We start from the raw sequence: 13,925 nt of genomic DNA, 5'->3' as shown, positions 1-13,925 counted from the left end.
GGCCTCTCAGAGTGTTGGGATGACAGGCGCGAGCCGCCGTGCCCGGCTTGTGGGCGGCCTGTGTTTGAGTCTTCTTTTTCTAGTGTAACACTCTGCCTGTTCCTCAGGGGGTTTAGATAATTTAATTTAATGCCATTATTGATGTATTTGTATATTAGGGCTTAAATCTCCACTTACTGTTTGCTATTCTCTTCATTTTATTTTATTTATTTATTTTTTTGAGACAAGGTCTTGCTCTGTCACCCAGGCTGGAGTGCAGTGGTGCAATCTTAGCTCACTTGCAGCCTTAACCTCCCCGGTGGGTTCAAGCGATCCTCCCACCTCAGCTTCCTGAGTAGCTGGGACTGCAAGCGTGTGCTGTGATGCCTGCTTAATTTTTTGGTATTTTTGGTAGAAACGGGGTTTCGCTTTGTTGCCCCGGCTGGTCTCGAACTCTTGGATTCAACTGATGGGCCCACCCCAGCCTCCCAAAAGTGCTGGGATTGCAGGCATGAGCCACCGTGCCCGGTCTATTTGCGTTCTATTATCCTCATCTGTTCTTTGTTTCTTTTTCTCTGCTTTTAAAAAAATCCATTGAATATATTTTAGAATTTCATTTTATTTCCAGTTTTCTTATTATATAAACCTCTTTGTCTTACGTGTTTAATGGTTGTTCTGAGATTTATAAGATATACAGTCTTTGTTTAATATTTACCACTCTATGTATAATATAAAACTCTTCAATTTCTGCTTGTGTTCAAGGAATGACCTCTGTTTCTGCTACTTCTTCCTTTTTTTTTGAGAGACAGAGTCTTGCTCTGTTGCCCAAGCTGGAGTGCAGTGGCACGATCTCGACTCACTGCAACCTCCGCCTCCTGGGTTCAGGCGATTATCCTGCCTCAGCCTCCCAAGTAGCTGGGATTACAGGCGCCCACCATCGCACCCAGTTAATTTTTGTATTTTTAGCAGAGACGAGGTTTCACTATCTTGGCTAGGCTGGTCTCAAACTCCTGACCTCATGATCTACCCGCCTCGGCCTCCCAAAGTGCTGGGATGACAGGCGTGAGCCACCGTGCCCAGCCTCCTCTTCCTTTTTACTATGGTTTTCTTTTTTTTTTTTTTTTTTGAGACGGAGTCTCGCTCTGTCGGCCTTTTTTTTTTTTTTTTGAGACGGAGTCTCGCGCTGTCGCCCAGGCTGGAGTGCAGTGGCACGATCTTGGCTCACCGCAAGTTCCGCCTCCCGGGTTCACGCCATTCTCCTGCCTCAGCCTCCCGAGTAGTGGGACCACAGGCGCCCGCCACCTCGCCCGGCTAGTTTTTTTGTATTTTTTAGTAGAGACGGGGTTTCACCGTGTTAGCCAGGATGGTCTCGATCTCCTGACCTCATGATCCGCCCATCTCGGCCTCCCAAAGTGCTGGGATTACAGGCGTGAGCCACCGCGCCCGGCCTTACTATGGTTTTCTTATATTTTATGTAAGGGGAATCATTATATTTGCTTTGATCAGACTATCCTTTATAAAAATAAAAACGAGAAAGAAAAAGTTTTATACCTTTTCTAATATTTTTTTCTGATGTTCTTCATTTTTTACAAATCAGATGTAAGGTTTCCGCGTGGTATTATTTCCCTTCAGCCTCAGCCCTTCCTTTAATATGCCTTGTGGTGCGGATGTGCTGCTCAGGAATCATCTCAGCTTTTGTTTGTCTGAAACTTTGTCTCCGTATTTTTGAGGAGCATCTTCACTAGATGAGAAATTCTAGGTTGACAATGTTTCCTTTCATAGGTGAAAGGTATTTGGTTGTGTGACTACACTCCAGCCTGGGCAATAGACCAAGACTCTGTCTAAAAAAAAAAATTACCGGTCGGGCGTGGTGGCTCACACCTGTAATCCCAGCACTTTGGGAGGCCAAGGCAGGTGGATCATTTGAGGTCAGGAATTGGAGACCAGCCTGACCAACACGGTGAAACCCCGTCTCTACTAAAAATACAAAAAATTAGCTGGGCGTGGTGGTGGGTGCCTGTAATCCCAGCTGCTCTGGAGGCTGAGGTGGGAGAATCACTTGAACCCAGGAGGTGGAGGCTACAGTGAGCCGAGATGGTGCTACTGCACTCCAGCCTGGGCGACAGAGCGAGGCTCAGTCTCAAAAAAAAAAAAAAAGGAATAGTACCAATGCTGAAATAAACATGTTGTAATAATGTTCTTAGCTCTTCCTTCCAGCATTCTTTTTTTTGTTGTTAAATACTGCCACTGACTGAAATTAAATAGTATGTATTATTATCTTCAAGAAAGCACACTTAGTTTTACGTATTACTTGTGTATGTAGAAAATGCTCATAATACAAACTAACACAGAAGAAAAGAAACGTGATAAAGTTCTCAACTTTTTTTTTTCTTTTCTTTTTTTTGAGATGGAGTCTCACTCTGTCGCCCAGGCTGGAGTGCAGTGGCACAATCTCAGCTCACTACAACCTCCACCTCCTGGGTACAAGCAGTTCTCCTGTGTCAGCCTCTAGAGTAGCTGGGATTACAGGCATGTGCCACTACACCTGGCTAATTTTTGTATTTTTAGTAGAGACGGGGTTTCACCATGTTGGCCAGGCTGGTCTTGAACTCCTGACTTCAGGTGATCCACCTGCCTTGACCTCCCAAAGTGGTGGGATGACAGGTGTGAGCCAACGCACCTGGCTTACATTCTCAACTCTTGATTCCCATGTTCCTTCTTTGTTAAACTCTTCCATTCACTGAAAGAAAACAGCACATATTGCAATAGACTTTTTTATACATTTAATTTCTCTCCTCATTGTGTGCACGGTTGCCTTTAAATCTCTGAACTTATTTTAATGACTGCTTAAATGTATTTGTCTAATTCCATCATATCTTTATTTCTGAGTCTGTTTCTATTGGCTGATTTTTCTACTGGAGAGAGCTACATTTCTTTTGTACTTCCTTGCCCATCTGGTTAAGTGTTCACTGGATGTCAGACATGGTGAATATGATGTTGGCGAGGGTCTGGATTTGGCTGTGGTGTTTTTTGTTTGGCTGCAGTTAGTATTTACGTGGCAGCTTGACCCTTTTGAGACTTTTTAAAAATCGGTGCAAGGGCAGGTGGGGCAGGTCTAGAGAAGCCTTTTCACCAGCACCATGACTCTCCCAGACCCCACTGCATGCCCTGGAGAGAGAGCTCCAAGGACGCTCCGCCGGCCGCCCTGTCGAGCTCTGGGAATTAGCGCACACGGAGCTCCCTGCTGGCTGCTCCGTTCCCACGAGTTGCTCTTGGTCCAGCCCGTGTGGGCTTCTCCTGTGTATTTGCATGTGGCTGTCAGCCACAACTTCTAGGAGATCCCTGCACAGATCCCAGGATCCCCTCCTTTCTGCCACTCTGCCTCACCACTTCAACTACTTCAGCTTCTCCAAACTCCAATCTTTGTCTTCTCCTCAGCAAGAACACCGTGCTCTGCGTGGTTCACCGTCCCTGTGGGGATCCGGAAGGGCCTGGGGAGAGAAGCCGGGCGGCAAGTGGGTCCATCTCGCGAGGACCTTCTCTGAGGGGCCTGGGCCCCGCACTGCTCGTGTGTTCATCGTTCACTCTGTGAAAGCCATGCCCCGTTTTCTGCCCAGTGTCCCATTTGTTTGAAGTGGGAAGATAGATGTGGTGACAGCTGCTGTGTCATGTTAAATATTTATTTATTTTTGCAGTTACAGGGATTTAAAAATGTATGTGTGGGGCCAGGCGCGTTGACTCACGCCTGTAATCCCAGCACTTTGGGAGGCTGAGGCGGGTGGATCACGAGGTCAGGAGATCGAGACCATCCTGGCTAACACGGTGAAACCCCGTCTCTACTAAAAATACAAAAAATTAGCCGAGCGTGTTGCCAGGCACCTGTAGTCCCAGCTACTTGGGAGATTGAGTCAGGAGAATGGCATGAACCTGGGAGGCGGAGCTTGCAGCGAGCTGAGATCACGCCACTGCACTCCAGCCTGGGTGACAGAGCCAGACTCAGTCTCAAAAGAAAAAAAAAGTATGTGTAGCCGGGCGTGGTGGCTCACACATGTAATCCCAGCACTTTGGGAGGCCAAGGTGGGCAGGTGGCTTGAGCCCAGGAGTTTGAGATCAGCCAGGGCAACATGGCGAAACCCTGTTTCTATAACAGATACAAAAATTAGCTAGGCGTGGTGGTATGCACCCGTAGTCCCAGCTACTCGAGAGGCTGAGGCAGGAGGACTACTGGAGCCCAGGAGGTAGAGGCTGTACTGAGCCAAGATCACGCCACTGCACTCCAGCCTGGGTGACAGAGCAAGACTCTGTATCAAAAAAAAAAAAAAAAAAAAACCATAAAAATAATTAAACAAAAACAAGAACACATTGTGTATAAATTACCACAAACTTAGCAGCTTAGCTACTTTAAACACCCATTTATTATCTCAGGTTCTGGGGCGAGGGCCTAGGCAGGGCTCAGCCCTTCCCGGCTCAGGGTCTCTCCAGGCTAGAATCAATGATGGCCGGGCCTGCGTCTCCTTGGAGGCCCAGGGCCCCTTCCAGACTCACCCAGCTGTTGGCAGAATTCAGTCCCTGCAGCTGTGGGGCCGAGGCCTCCATTCCCTCGCTGGCTGACAGCCAGGGCACTCTCCACCCTAAAGGCGTCCTCAGCCCTGGCCACACAGCCCCTCCAGGGACCCTCTCACAACATGATGGCTCCATTGCTATCATTCAAACTCCCTGAAGTTTACCGGTGCGATGAAGCCAGCAGGAGAGTCTCCCTCCCATGCAGAGCCTTCCCACCGTCTCTGCGTCACTGCCTCGGACAGGAGGGACCTCTCCCCGCCACAGGATCACCCACAGCCTGGAATTCTGCCCCCAACGTGTGGCCCCACGGCCTTCTGTCCCAGAGTTGCTGGTGTCAGGCCTAGTCCCCGTCCAGTTTTTGTTTTTTTTCCCCTGTAGACTTTTCTTTTGTCCTTCGTACTGTGACGTTTCCCCTTACTGTGTGCGTGTGGGGTCTCTAGAGCTCTCTGAAGGCTGGCGTCTGCTCTGTCCTGGTGGACCTGCCCCATCCTGGTGGACCTGCCCCGTCCTGGTGGACCTGCCCCTTTCCATCCTGGGTGGCTTCCTCCCTCCGTTCTGATCTAAGATGCTGGTCTTCTGGAGGAAGCCCCCGGGTTCCTGTGTTCCCACCCCTCTGTCCCTTTGCGCTCGCTCCGGGGGCTCTCCCAGCCCTGCCCGCCCCGTGGCTGGGTCCACCCTGCTCTGCTTGCTTTCGTAGCTCCGTTCCTTTGTGCATAACCAGTTTATGATGTTGTAAGGTTGTTGCTTTCCTCCCTCTCTTCCCGCGTGCTGGTTCTTCTGATTTGTGCGCATCCCCCTCATCCATCCCCTTCCTCCATGGTGTTGGGTTTTCTCCGGCGTCCAGCCATCCTTGGCGCCTGCTCATCTTCGTATTGGGCACCTCCGTGTGCCCATCCACAGGAGCCCAGAGCACGTCAGGCCAGTGCAGGCCGCGCGAGAGCAGGAGGGACAGCAGCAGCCCTGCCTTTCCCGTCGCGCCTCCACTTTTCCTGTGGAATGCTTCCTCCTCGGGAAGCATTAATGCTGGGCGGTTGGACGTGTCCTTAGGTACAAGCAACAGCTGTCCCTGGCGGTGGAAAGGGAGCGGAGCCTGGAGCGTGATCAGGTGCAGCTGGGCCTGGACTGGCAGCGCCGCTGTGACGACATTGAAAGGGACCAGATCCAAAAGTCAGAGGCCCTGATTCAGGGTCTGACCACGGCAAAAAGTCAGGTGTGTGCGGCCACCAGGGTCTGGGGCCTTCTCGGCGCCTCTGCAGAGGTGGGGCTGGGCAGGACGGGTCTGGTTCTCACCAAATGGTTCTTTAAATTTGAAAACACTAAACCTCACTGAGCAGTATGCTGTGTAGCAACAAAAATTACAGTAATAAAAATGTGCCCCGCCTGTCCACCCACCTTGACTTTCTTGCATAAGTGGTTTCTGTAGCTGGCCAGCCTCGGGTTTAAGTAGCGTTGCATGATCCCATGATCCCTGCTGGCCTGCAAGGACAGCCAGGGGTGTGGGTGGCAGGAAGGGTTTGGCGGCCCGGCCACAGTGGGGAGCCTGGTGCTCTGAGCATCTCCCACCTATGTGTGCTGTTGGAGCCTCAGCAGGCATGGGAGCTGCCCCATCATCCACACAGGGACTGAGTCCCAGCGTTGTTCCCAGGTTGCTGCCAAGCTGCAGGAGACAGAGCGGGCGCTACGGGAGCAGGAGGTGGTGCTGAAGGCCGTGACCCTGGAACGAGACCAGGCCGTGCAGGCCCTGAGGATGCATGGGCTCCCCGGACCAGGGGCGCAGGTGAGAGTGCCCAGCCTGCTCTTTGAAACTTTGCTCAACAGCAGCAGTGGGAAAATAGGACCGGATCCCCAAATCCTACCAAGACTGGAGTTAAGTCTTTCAGTTGTGTTCTTTTTAAATGACCTGTTGCACAAACAAGGGTAAGTCAGAAGCTTGAGAGAGTTAAGGTGAACTCAGGCTTCTTTGTATCTTTCATGTTCGAAAGCTTTAAAAATCCCAAATCCAAATATTACGAGATAGCAGACGTTCATGTGAGTTTGTTCTTATGGTATTGCCTGAGGACCGTCACAGCAGGTCATTTTATGCTAGGAATCTGTCATCACCGCTCCTGATTTTGTTGGGCAGTGACGTTAGTGGTCAGTAGTTAAGTACTCATCCTATGCCAGGGTTTGCCCTTAGGCCTTGACATCCCTCCACTCATTTCATCTTGGAGGTTGGCACCATGTCCACTGAGACATAGGGACACTGAGGAGCTTGCCTGAGCTGTCACAGCTCATCAGAGCAGAGCTGGGTCCACAGGCAGACGGGAGTGGGGTGCAGGGCTGTAGGAGGCTGGGGGCAAGCACAGAGGGCCCAGCATGGGAGGACTGCCCTAGGCCTGCAGACGGCTTTTCTTTTTCCGTGGGGTGTGGTACATGCAGTAGAATGCGCAGGCCTGGAGTGCACAGGTCAGTGCAGTCGACACGTTAGTGTGCCCAAGCACCCTTACCGCAACACAACCCCCGCAACAAGACCACTGCAACAAGACCACCCGAGTCCCTGCCCCCTGCTGGTCCCACCTCCCTGCACAAAGCCGCCGCTGGTGCGCATTCTCTCCTGTTTGATTCGCTTCTCTGCCTGAGGCTTGGCTTGTCATGAAGGGCCTAGATGGGCAGGGCTTCCTCTAAGAGTGCCAAGGCAGCCTAGTGTACTTAGGACTCAGATCCTAACTGGTATGAAGATTGTTCCTAGCTCGTCCTTCATTCATGTGGTTTTTACTCATTTGTTTTGAGACAGGGTCTCGCTTTGTCACCCAGGCTGAAGTGCAGTGGTGCAATCTCAGCTCACTGCAATCTCCTCCTACCCCTAGGCTCAAGCAATCCTCCCGTCTCAGCTGCCCAAGTAGCTGGGACCACAGATGCGCATCACCATGCCTGGCTAATTTTTGGAGTTTGTTTGTTTGTTTTTAGACAGAGTTTCGCTCTTGTCGCCCAGGCTGGAGTGCAGTGGCGCGATCTCGGCTCACTGCACCACCACCCCCGCCACCACCCGGGTTCAAGTGATTCTCCTGCCTCAGCCTCCCAAGTAACTGGGATTACAGGCATGAGCCACCATGCCCAGCCTGGTTGTTAATCTTAACTTTAGCCAAGACAAATGCCAATTCAGTTACTTACCTAGGGATGGGTCTCAGGCTGAAGACTGCTCTCTAACAGACAAGCAAGCCCTGCCTCAGCTCTTCTGCCAATATCGTACAGCAAAATAAACTTTAAATCTTGACCAAATTTGGGGAGATCGGATTCTCTGGAGGGGGTGCTCCCAGACCTCGGCAAATTGTCCTGTTGGTTTGAGCCATAAAGTTAGCTCATTCCAGTACCAAGTACCGATAGGAGTTTTGTCAAAGGTCAGAGGCGTCTCCACTCAGAATCTCCCTGTGGTTACCAAAGTGTGAACCCAGAAAATCTTAGACAGATCTCAGTTAATTTAGAAGGTTTATTTTGCAAAGATTGAGGACGCACACCCCTGACACAGCCTCAGGAGGTCCTGATGACATGTGCCCCAGGTGGTCAGAGCACAGTTTGGTTTTATACATTGTAGGGAGACGTGAGTCATCAATCAACATGTGTGAGATGAACAGTGGTTCCGTCTGGAGAGGTGGGACAACTTGAAGTGGGGAGAGGGCTTCCAGGTCATAGGTAGGTAAGAGACAGATGGTTGCATTCGTTCGAGTTTCTGATGAGCCTCTCCAAAGGAGGCAGTGAGATGTGCATTCACCTCAGTGAGCAGAGGGTGACTGAATAGAATGGGAGGCAGGTTTGCCCTGAGCAGTTCCCAGCTTGACTTTTCCCTTTAGCTTAATGATATTTTCCTTTCACACTGCCGAGCCCTCTGAGCCTTGCTTGCCGCTGTGGCGGGAATGCTCAGCCAGTGAGGTCATGCAGCCAGCACCCTCAGCGCATCCTAGGACAGAGCCTGGTAAGCCTGTGGGCACTCGGTATCCCAGTCTGTAGCTGGCCAGGTCGAGCGCGGCCTTCAGCGGTCTGCCGCTCATGTGACTGTTTCTCCAGGAGAATTCTTTCTTCATTTTGGTTCTACTGCAAATATTTTCCCATATCATTACGGTTCTTCACAAACAGAATCTAAATGTCTGCATATTTTATCAAGTGGCCACACCGTAACGCACCTAGCAATTTTCTCACCAATGGTCCTTCATGTTGTTCACCAGTGTTATCACGGCACTGCGGTGGGCAGTTTACTGTCTCCGTTTCTGAACTGCCAGTTGAGGTTCACGTTCTGTTTGCATTATCTCCACCCTTAAGCATGGCGTGTGAAGCTCTCCTCCTGGAAGCCCAGGCCGGCTGGCCTTGCTGCTGAGCATGGAGGAGCCAGTGGGCCAGGGAGTCAGAGCACCCTGGGAAGGGGTCCAGGTCTTGCTTCAGGCTTGTGTTCACGGAGTGCGGAGCGGGAAGCAGGCTCTGCATCCCTCAGGGTGGCTCTGCAGAAGAGGAAGCTGTGCCTTTTGCACACATCTTGGCTGGACTCATGGTTGAGCTGGGCCAGAGCCCTGGGACTATGTTTCCCTCTCCGGTATCCGGGGTCTGTGCTGGTGTCTGGAAGCAGGTGTTTCCTCTAATGTGGCTGCTGTTCTAGTTGTTCACAGCCAGAGGGAAAGACTCATAGCGGCGAGTCCCTCCTGGTCGGAGGCAGAAGTGCCCTCACCTTTGGTTAGAGAAGGACACTCCCTCACCCCAGAACCGGGTGGGTGGGGCCTGTCTCTCCTCCTGCACCAGAGCCACCTCGCCTCGTTGTCCTCCCACCTTGGTGGCTCCTTGTGAGGTCTGTCATCCCTATGCCTGCCCTTTGGCCCGAGTGTAACATGTCTCTTTTCTCTGGTTGCTTTTAGAGTTTCCATTTTGTCGCTGATTTTTCAGCAATTTGATTATGCAATGCTCTCTGGTATGATTTTCTTTCTGTTTATGCTGCTTAGGCTTCACTGAGCTTCGTCATCTGTGATGTACGGTTTTCATCGCATTTGTAATGTGTTTGGCCTTGTTGTAGACGCGTCTCCTGCCTTCATGTTCGTCTGGGCTCCTGGTTCCTTGTGCAGCTTGTTTCTGGTCTCAGAGCTCTGCTCATTTTTTCTCCTTTCGCCCCTTTCCGTCTGAGTTTCAGTTTGGGTATTTTCTGGTGCCTGGTGTTTATATTCACTACCTTTTCTTCTGCGTGCTCCGAACCTGCTGTTCATCCTATTCAGTGGATGTTTGACTGTACTAAAGTGTACATAACGCACAGCTGGCTGCTTTATTTTTTGGTGCACCGTTCAGCAGCATGAAGCTCATTCACACGGAGATGCAGCCATCACACCACCCTTTCCAGAACGTTCTCATCTTCACAAACTGAAGCTCTGTCCCCGAGAAACACGGGCTCCCCCTCCCCACCCCCAGCCGCAGCACCCCCATTCCACTTTCTGCCTCTGTGGATTTGACACTCTAGTGACCGCAACAGTATGGAAGGCTTCAGGAATTTGAGTGTCATATTTGCACCTCTGTCAGGCCAGAAAGGAGGGATATCACAACCCCGGGGATGGGGAGGGACCACAGCCCAAGCTCAAGCAGGGGACTGGCCCCGAGAGGGCAGCAGGGAGGGCGGAGGCGCAGCCTGCCAGGACAAGCTGGGGAACCGTTCATCTTTTTGTAGTCATTTTTCCTTGTATTTGACAGATGCTCCTCGGGCAGCATGAAGAAGAAATAAGTAAAGACTTTCCATCCAGTGAGATCCAGCAGCTCCGAGAGCAGAACACGAGCTTGCGAAGCGCGATTGCCCAGATGAGGAAAGAAATGGAGGCTCTAAGCCATCAGATTCCTCCTCCCGCCCAGACAGCGGCAGAGAGCACAGATGCAAACCAGCCTGACCCAAAGGCTGGGGGAGACACCGCCACTCCTGGTGAGTAACAGGGAGAAAGGGACAGAGCGGGAGGGGAAGTGGGAGAGGGAGGGAGGAGGACAGACGGGAGCATGGGTCTTGACTGGCTTCAAGGAGGCTTCATTTCAGAGTCCTGTAAGTTAACATCCCCTGTAATAAATTCAAAGCATGAAAACTGCTTTTTCTCCAAGAGAAGGAATCTTCAGTTTTATACCAAAAAGCTTTTATATTTGTAAAGTAGAAGGAAAAAATGAGGGTACCTGCTTGACACACTTAAAAAACCTGTTTTAGACCTGAACCAGGGCTGGCTTGGTGTCGCGCTGTCCCAGAGTGGGTTGGTAGCAGGGGCTGGTGGACCGCAGGCCTTTCCTCCAGAGGAGTGTCCGTGGCAGAGCTGATGAGGGCGCCCGATGCCCGGGAACCCCACGAGTGGCTGTGGGTGGGCGGATGCCAGGATGGATGCAGAGCTTCCGTTCTCCAGGTGGGACTTGGCCCCTCGCACAGAGGCACGTGGGCTGCAGCAGGTGAAACATTTGCTCCTGATCGCTGAGCCCTTCCTGGAGAGCATGGAGACTATGCTGGTCTCTGGCTGGCACACTCTGGCCAGTGAGGGGAGGGAAGGTCTTTCAGTCTGACACAGACACAGAGTGTGGAAACTGCTGTGAAGCTCTCGTGCGGGGAGGACAGGAGGACAGGCACAGTGAGGCAGCGGGCACGAGCTGGCATCGGCTCCCTGAGCTGGTGCTCACAGGAGGGCGGTGCGAAAGGGTGTGTGTGTGTGTTATATTCACTGGGCTTTTTTTGGCAGATTATGTTCTGGCCCTTGAAGCAGAAATACGAACTCTAAAGCATAAGTTTAAAACTCTGGAAGAGCATCTAGAAGATGTGCTGGATCCTTTAAAGATGTCCTCACCTCGTGCCGAGTCTCAGCCCAGCGTCCGCACCTCGACAGAGACGACTGGTGAGAGTCCGCGTCTCACTGGGCTCCTTGCTGTCCCTTTATAAACTGAAATCTGACCCCTGCAGAAAGTCCAGTCACAGCAAATATACAGCTTGAGGCTATTGCAGACGTCGGGGCAGTGTCATCTGGCCTGGCAGCCCCTTGTGCTCCCCCAGAGCCCACGTGCCCTGGCTCCTCACTGCAGTTAGCGTTCCCTGTTTCGGTGTGAATGGAATTCTGTGGCACCTGTGCTCTCTCTGGCATCCTCACACCTACACTGTGTTTCACTTGATAATGCCAGATTCTTCTCCAAAGCACCCCTACAATTTACCCTCCATCCACAGCATGCGAGGCAGCCGTGGTGCTGCATGCGCGCCAACACTTACATGGTCAGTGGCTCCTTCTGTTCCCTCTAGTGGACACGGAGCACATCCTATTTTGGTTTAATTTGCAAATTTCATGAGATTCGTGGGATTGAACATCTTTCCTGTGTGCATTGGTGTATGATTGGCTAGGGCTGCCATAACTCAGCACCACAGCCTGGGTGGCTTAAACAACGGGTATTTATTTTCTCACTTCTGGAGTCTGGATGTCAGAGATCAGGCTGCTGGCAGGGTGGGTTCCTCCTGAGGCCTCTCTGTGGCTGGCAGACAGCACCCTCTCCCCTGCGCGCTCACGTGCCCTCTCCCCCGGGCGCTCACGTGGCCTCTCCCCTGCGTGCTCACATGGCTCCTCCCCCACTGCGTGCTCACTCCTGGTGTGTCTTCCTCTTCTTTTTTTTTGGAGGGGGGACAGAGTCTTGCTCTGTCACCCAGGCTGGAGTGCAGTGGTGTGACCTTAGCTCACTGCAGCCTCTGCCTCCCAGGTTCAAGCAATTCTCCTACCTCAGCCTCCTAAGTAGCTGGGATTACAGGTACACACCACCATGCCCGGCTAATTTCTGTATTTTTAGTAGAGATAGGGTTTCACCATGTTGGTCAGGCTGGTCTCTAACTCTTGACCTCATGATCCACCCACCTCGGCCTCCCAAAGTGCTGGGATGACAGGCGTGAGCTGCCGCACCCGGCTCTTCCTCTTATAACAACAGTCCAGGGCCCCAGCCTTAGGACCTCATGTAACCTTAACTGCCTCTTCAAAGGCCCTGTCTCCAAATACAATCATGTTCGGGGTTAGAGCTTCAACCTATCAATTTTGGGGGACACAGTTCAGTCCATAGGATTGGCCTTTTGATAGTCTCTCTTTTGAAGCTCCAGGCCATGTCTTTTGCCCATGTTTTATTAAATGATCTGCCTTTTGTCATAGATTGTTTTTAGGGTATTTGATTCTGAATATGAGCCTTGCACTGGTTTTATGGGTTGCAAGTATCTCCTCCCAGTCTGTGGCTTTGCCTTTTATTCCTTCACTGGTGTCTTTGGTGAATGGATGGTCTTCATTTCAAGACAGACTCACAGGCTAATCTATTCCACTGTGGTTAGTCCAACATCAAAAGTTTCATTCTAGCATTCTAGCATTCTTTTTCGTTATTCTAACTTCCTTTTCCAACAATGAGAAACCTGGCTCGCCCATTCTCACTAACAGTTACTCTGATGGAGTCCTCTTGGTGTAACCAATCCCCCATTGCTGCTGCAGCCCCTTCCCCTATTTGGAGGCCCCTCTCCTGCCTGGATGCCTCCCCAGCATCACCGAGCTTGACAGCCCAGCCTGGCTGCCTTCCCCTCAGATGCCCTCACCCTGCTGGAGCCACAGTCCCCCTTAGGTAGGGGAGGCAGGCCCCACCTGCAGGCCTAAGGCAGGAAAAGAAAGGGAGGGGCCAGACAGGACACTCCACTGGCACAGATTGTCTCAAATGAGGGAGGTTTTGGCCGGGCGTGGTAGCTCACGCCTGTAATCCCAACACTGGGAGGCCGAGGTGGGTGGATCACCTGAGGTCAGGAGTTTGAGACCAGCCTGGCCAACATGGTAAAACCCCGTCTCTACTGAAAATACAAAAAATTAGCTGGGCGTGGTGGCGGGCACCTGTAATCCCCGCTACTTGGGAGGCTGAGGTAAGAGAATCGCTTGAACCCGGGAGGCGGAGGTTGCAGTGAGCTGAGATTGCACCACTACATTCCAGCCTGGGTGACAGAGTGAGACTCCATCTCAAAAAAAATAAAATAAAATAAGGGAGGTTTTATTTTTCTTTTCCAGTGCGGATATTGTTTACTTCTTCTTGCATTATTGCCCCTAGCTAAACTCTCCAGTGTGATATTCATAATCGCTGTCTTTCTCCCTAATCCCAGAGGAAGAACTTTCGGCATTTCACTTTTTTAGGTTTAGTTTTTGCTGAAGGTTTTTTGCAGTGGGGGTAGTGGAGGGAGGTTAAGGAAGTTTCTTTCTGTTCCTGTTTTAATATAGATCTTCATTTTTAAAATAATGATTCTTTGTTTTTGTTTCATATATTTTGCATCTTCGTTGTTAGATGTGTATACATTTAGGATTATTATTATTTTTAGGATAATTGACCCTTATATTGTTATGTAATCTTCCTCTTTATCCTGGCAACGTTCT

The 13,925-nt window shown here is 51.1% G+C and overlaps 1 protein-coding gene across 15 annotated transcripts in view; it reads left to right on the top strand.

Annotated features, from left to right (window-relative positions):
- The window catches only part of LOC105469334 (coiled-coil domain-containing protein 57), a 129,338-nt gene that overhangs the window by 40,543 nt on the left and 74,870 nt on the right, over positions 1–13,925 (top strand). For 14 of the 15 annotated variants that reach the window (XM_071081871.1, XM_071081869.1, XM_071081867.1 and 11 more), the window contains 4 exons: positions 5,590–5,752; positions 6,188–6,319; positions 10,237–10,459; positions 11,247–11,399. In XM_071081871.1, the coding sequence (XP_070937972.1) occupies positions 5,590–5,752; positions 6,188–6,319; positions 10,237–10,459; positions 11,247–11,399 (671 nt within the window). The remainder of the gene's footprint in view (positions 1–5,589; positions 5,753–6,187; positions 6,320–10,236; positions 10,460–11,246; positions 11,400–13,925) is intronic. The other variant, XM_011720271.2, reaches the window with a different exon arrangement.

This window comes from Macaca nemestrina, chromosome 17 (assembly GCF_043159975.1).
Source record: "Macaca nemestrina isolate mMacNem1 chromosome 17, mMacNem.hap1, whole genome shotgun sequence".
NCBI lineage: Eukaryota > Metazoa > Chordata > Mammalia > Primates > Cercopithecidae > Macaca > Macaca nemestrina.
Note: the sequence above shows the minus strand (reverse complement) of the source record. Positions and strands in the feature narration are given on the sequence as shown.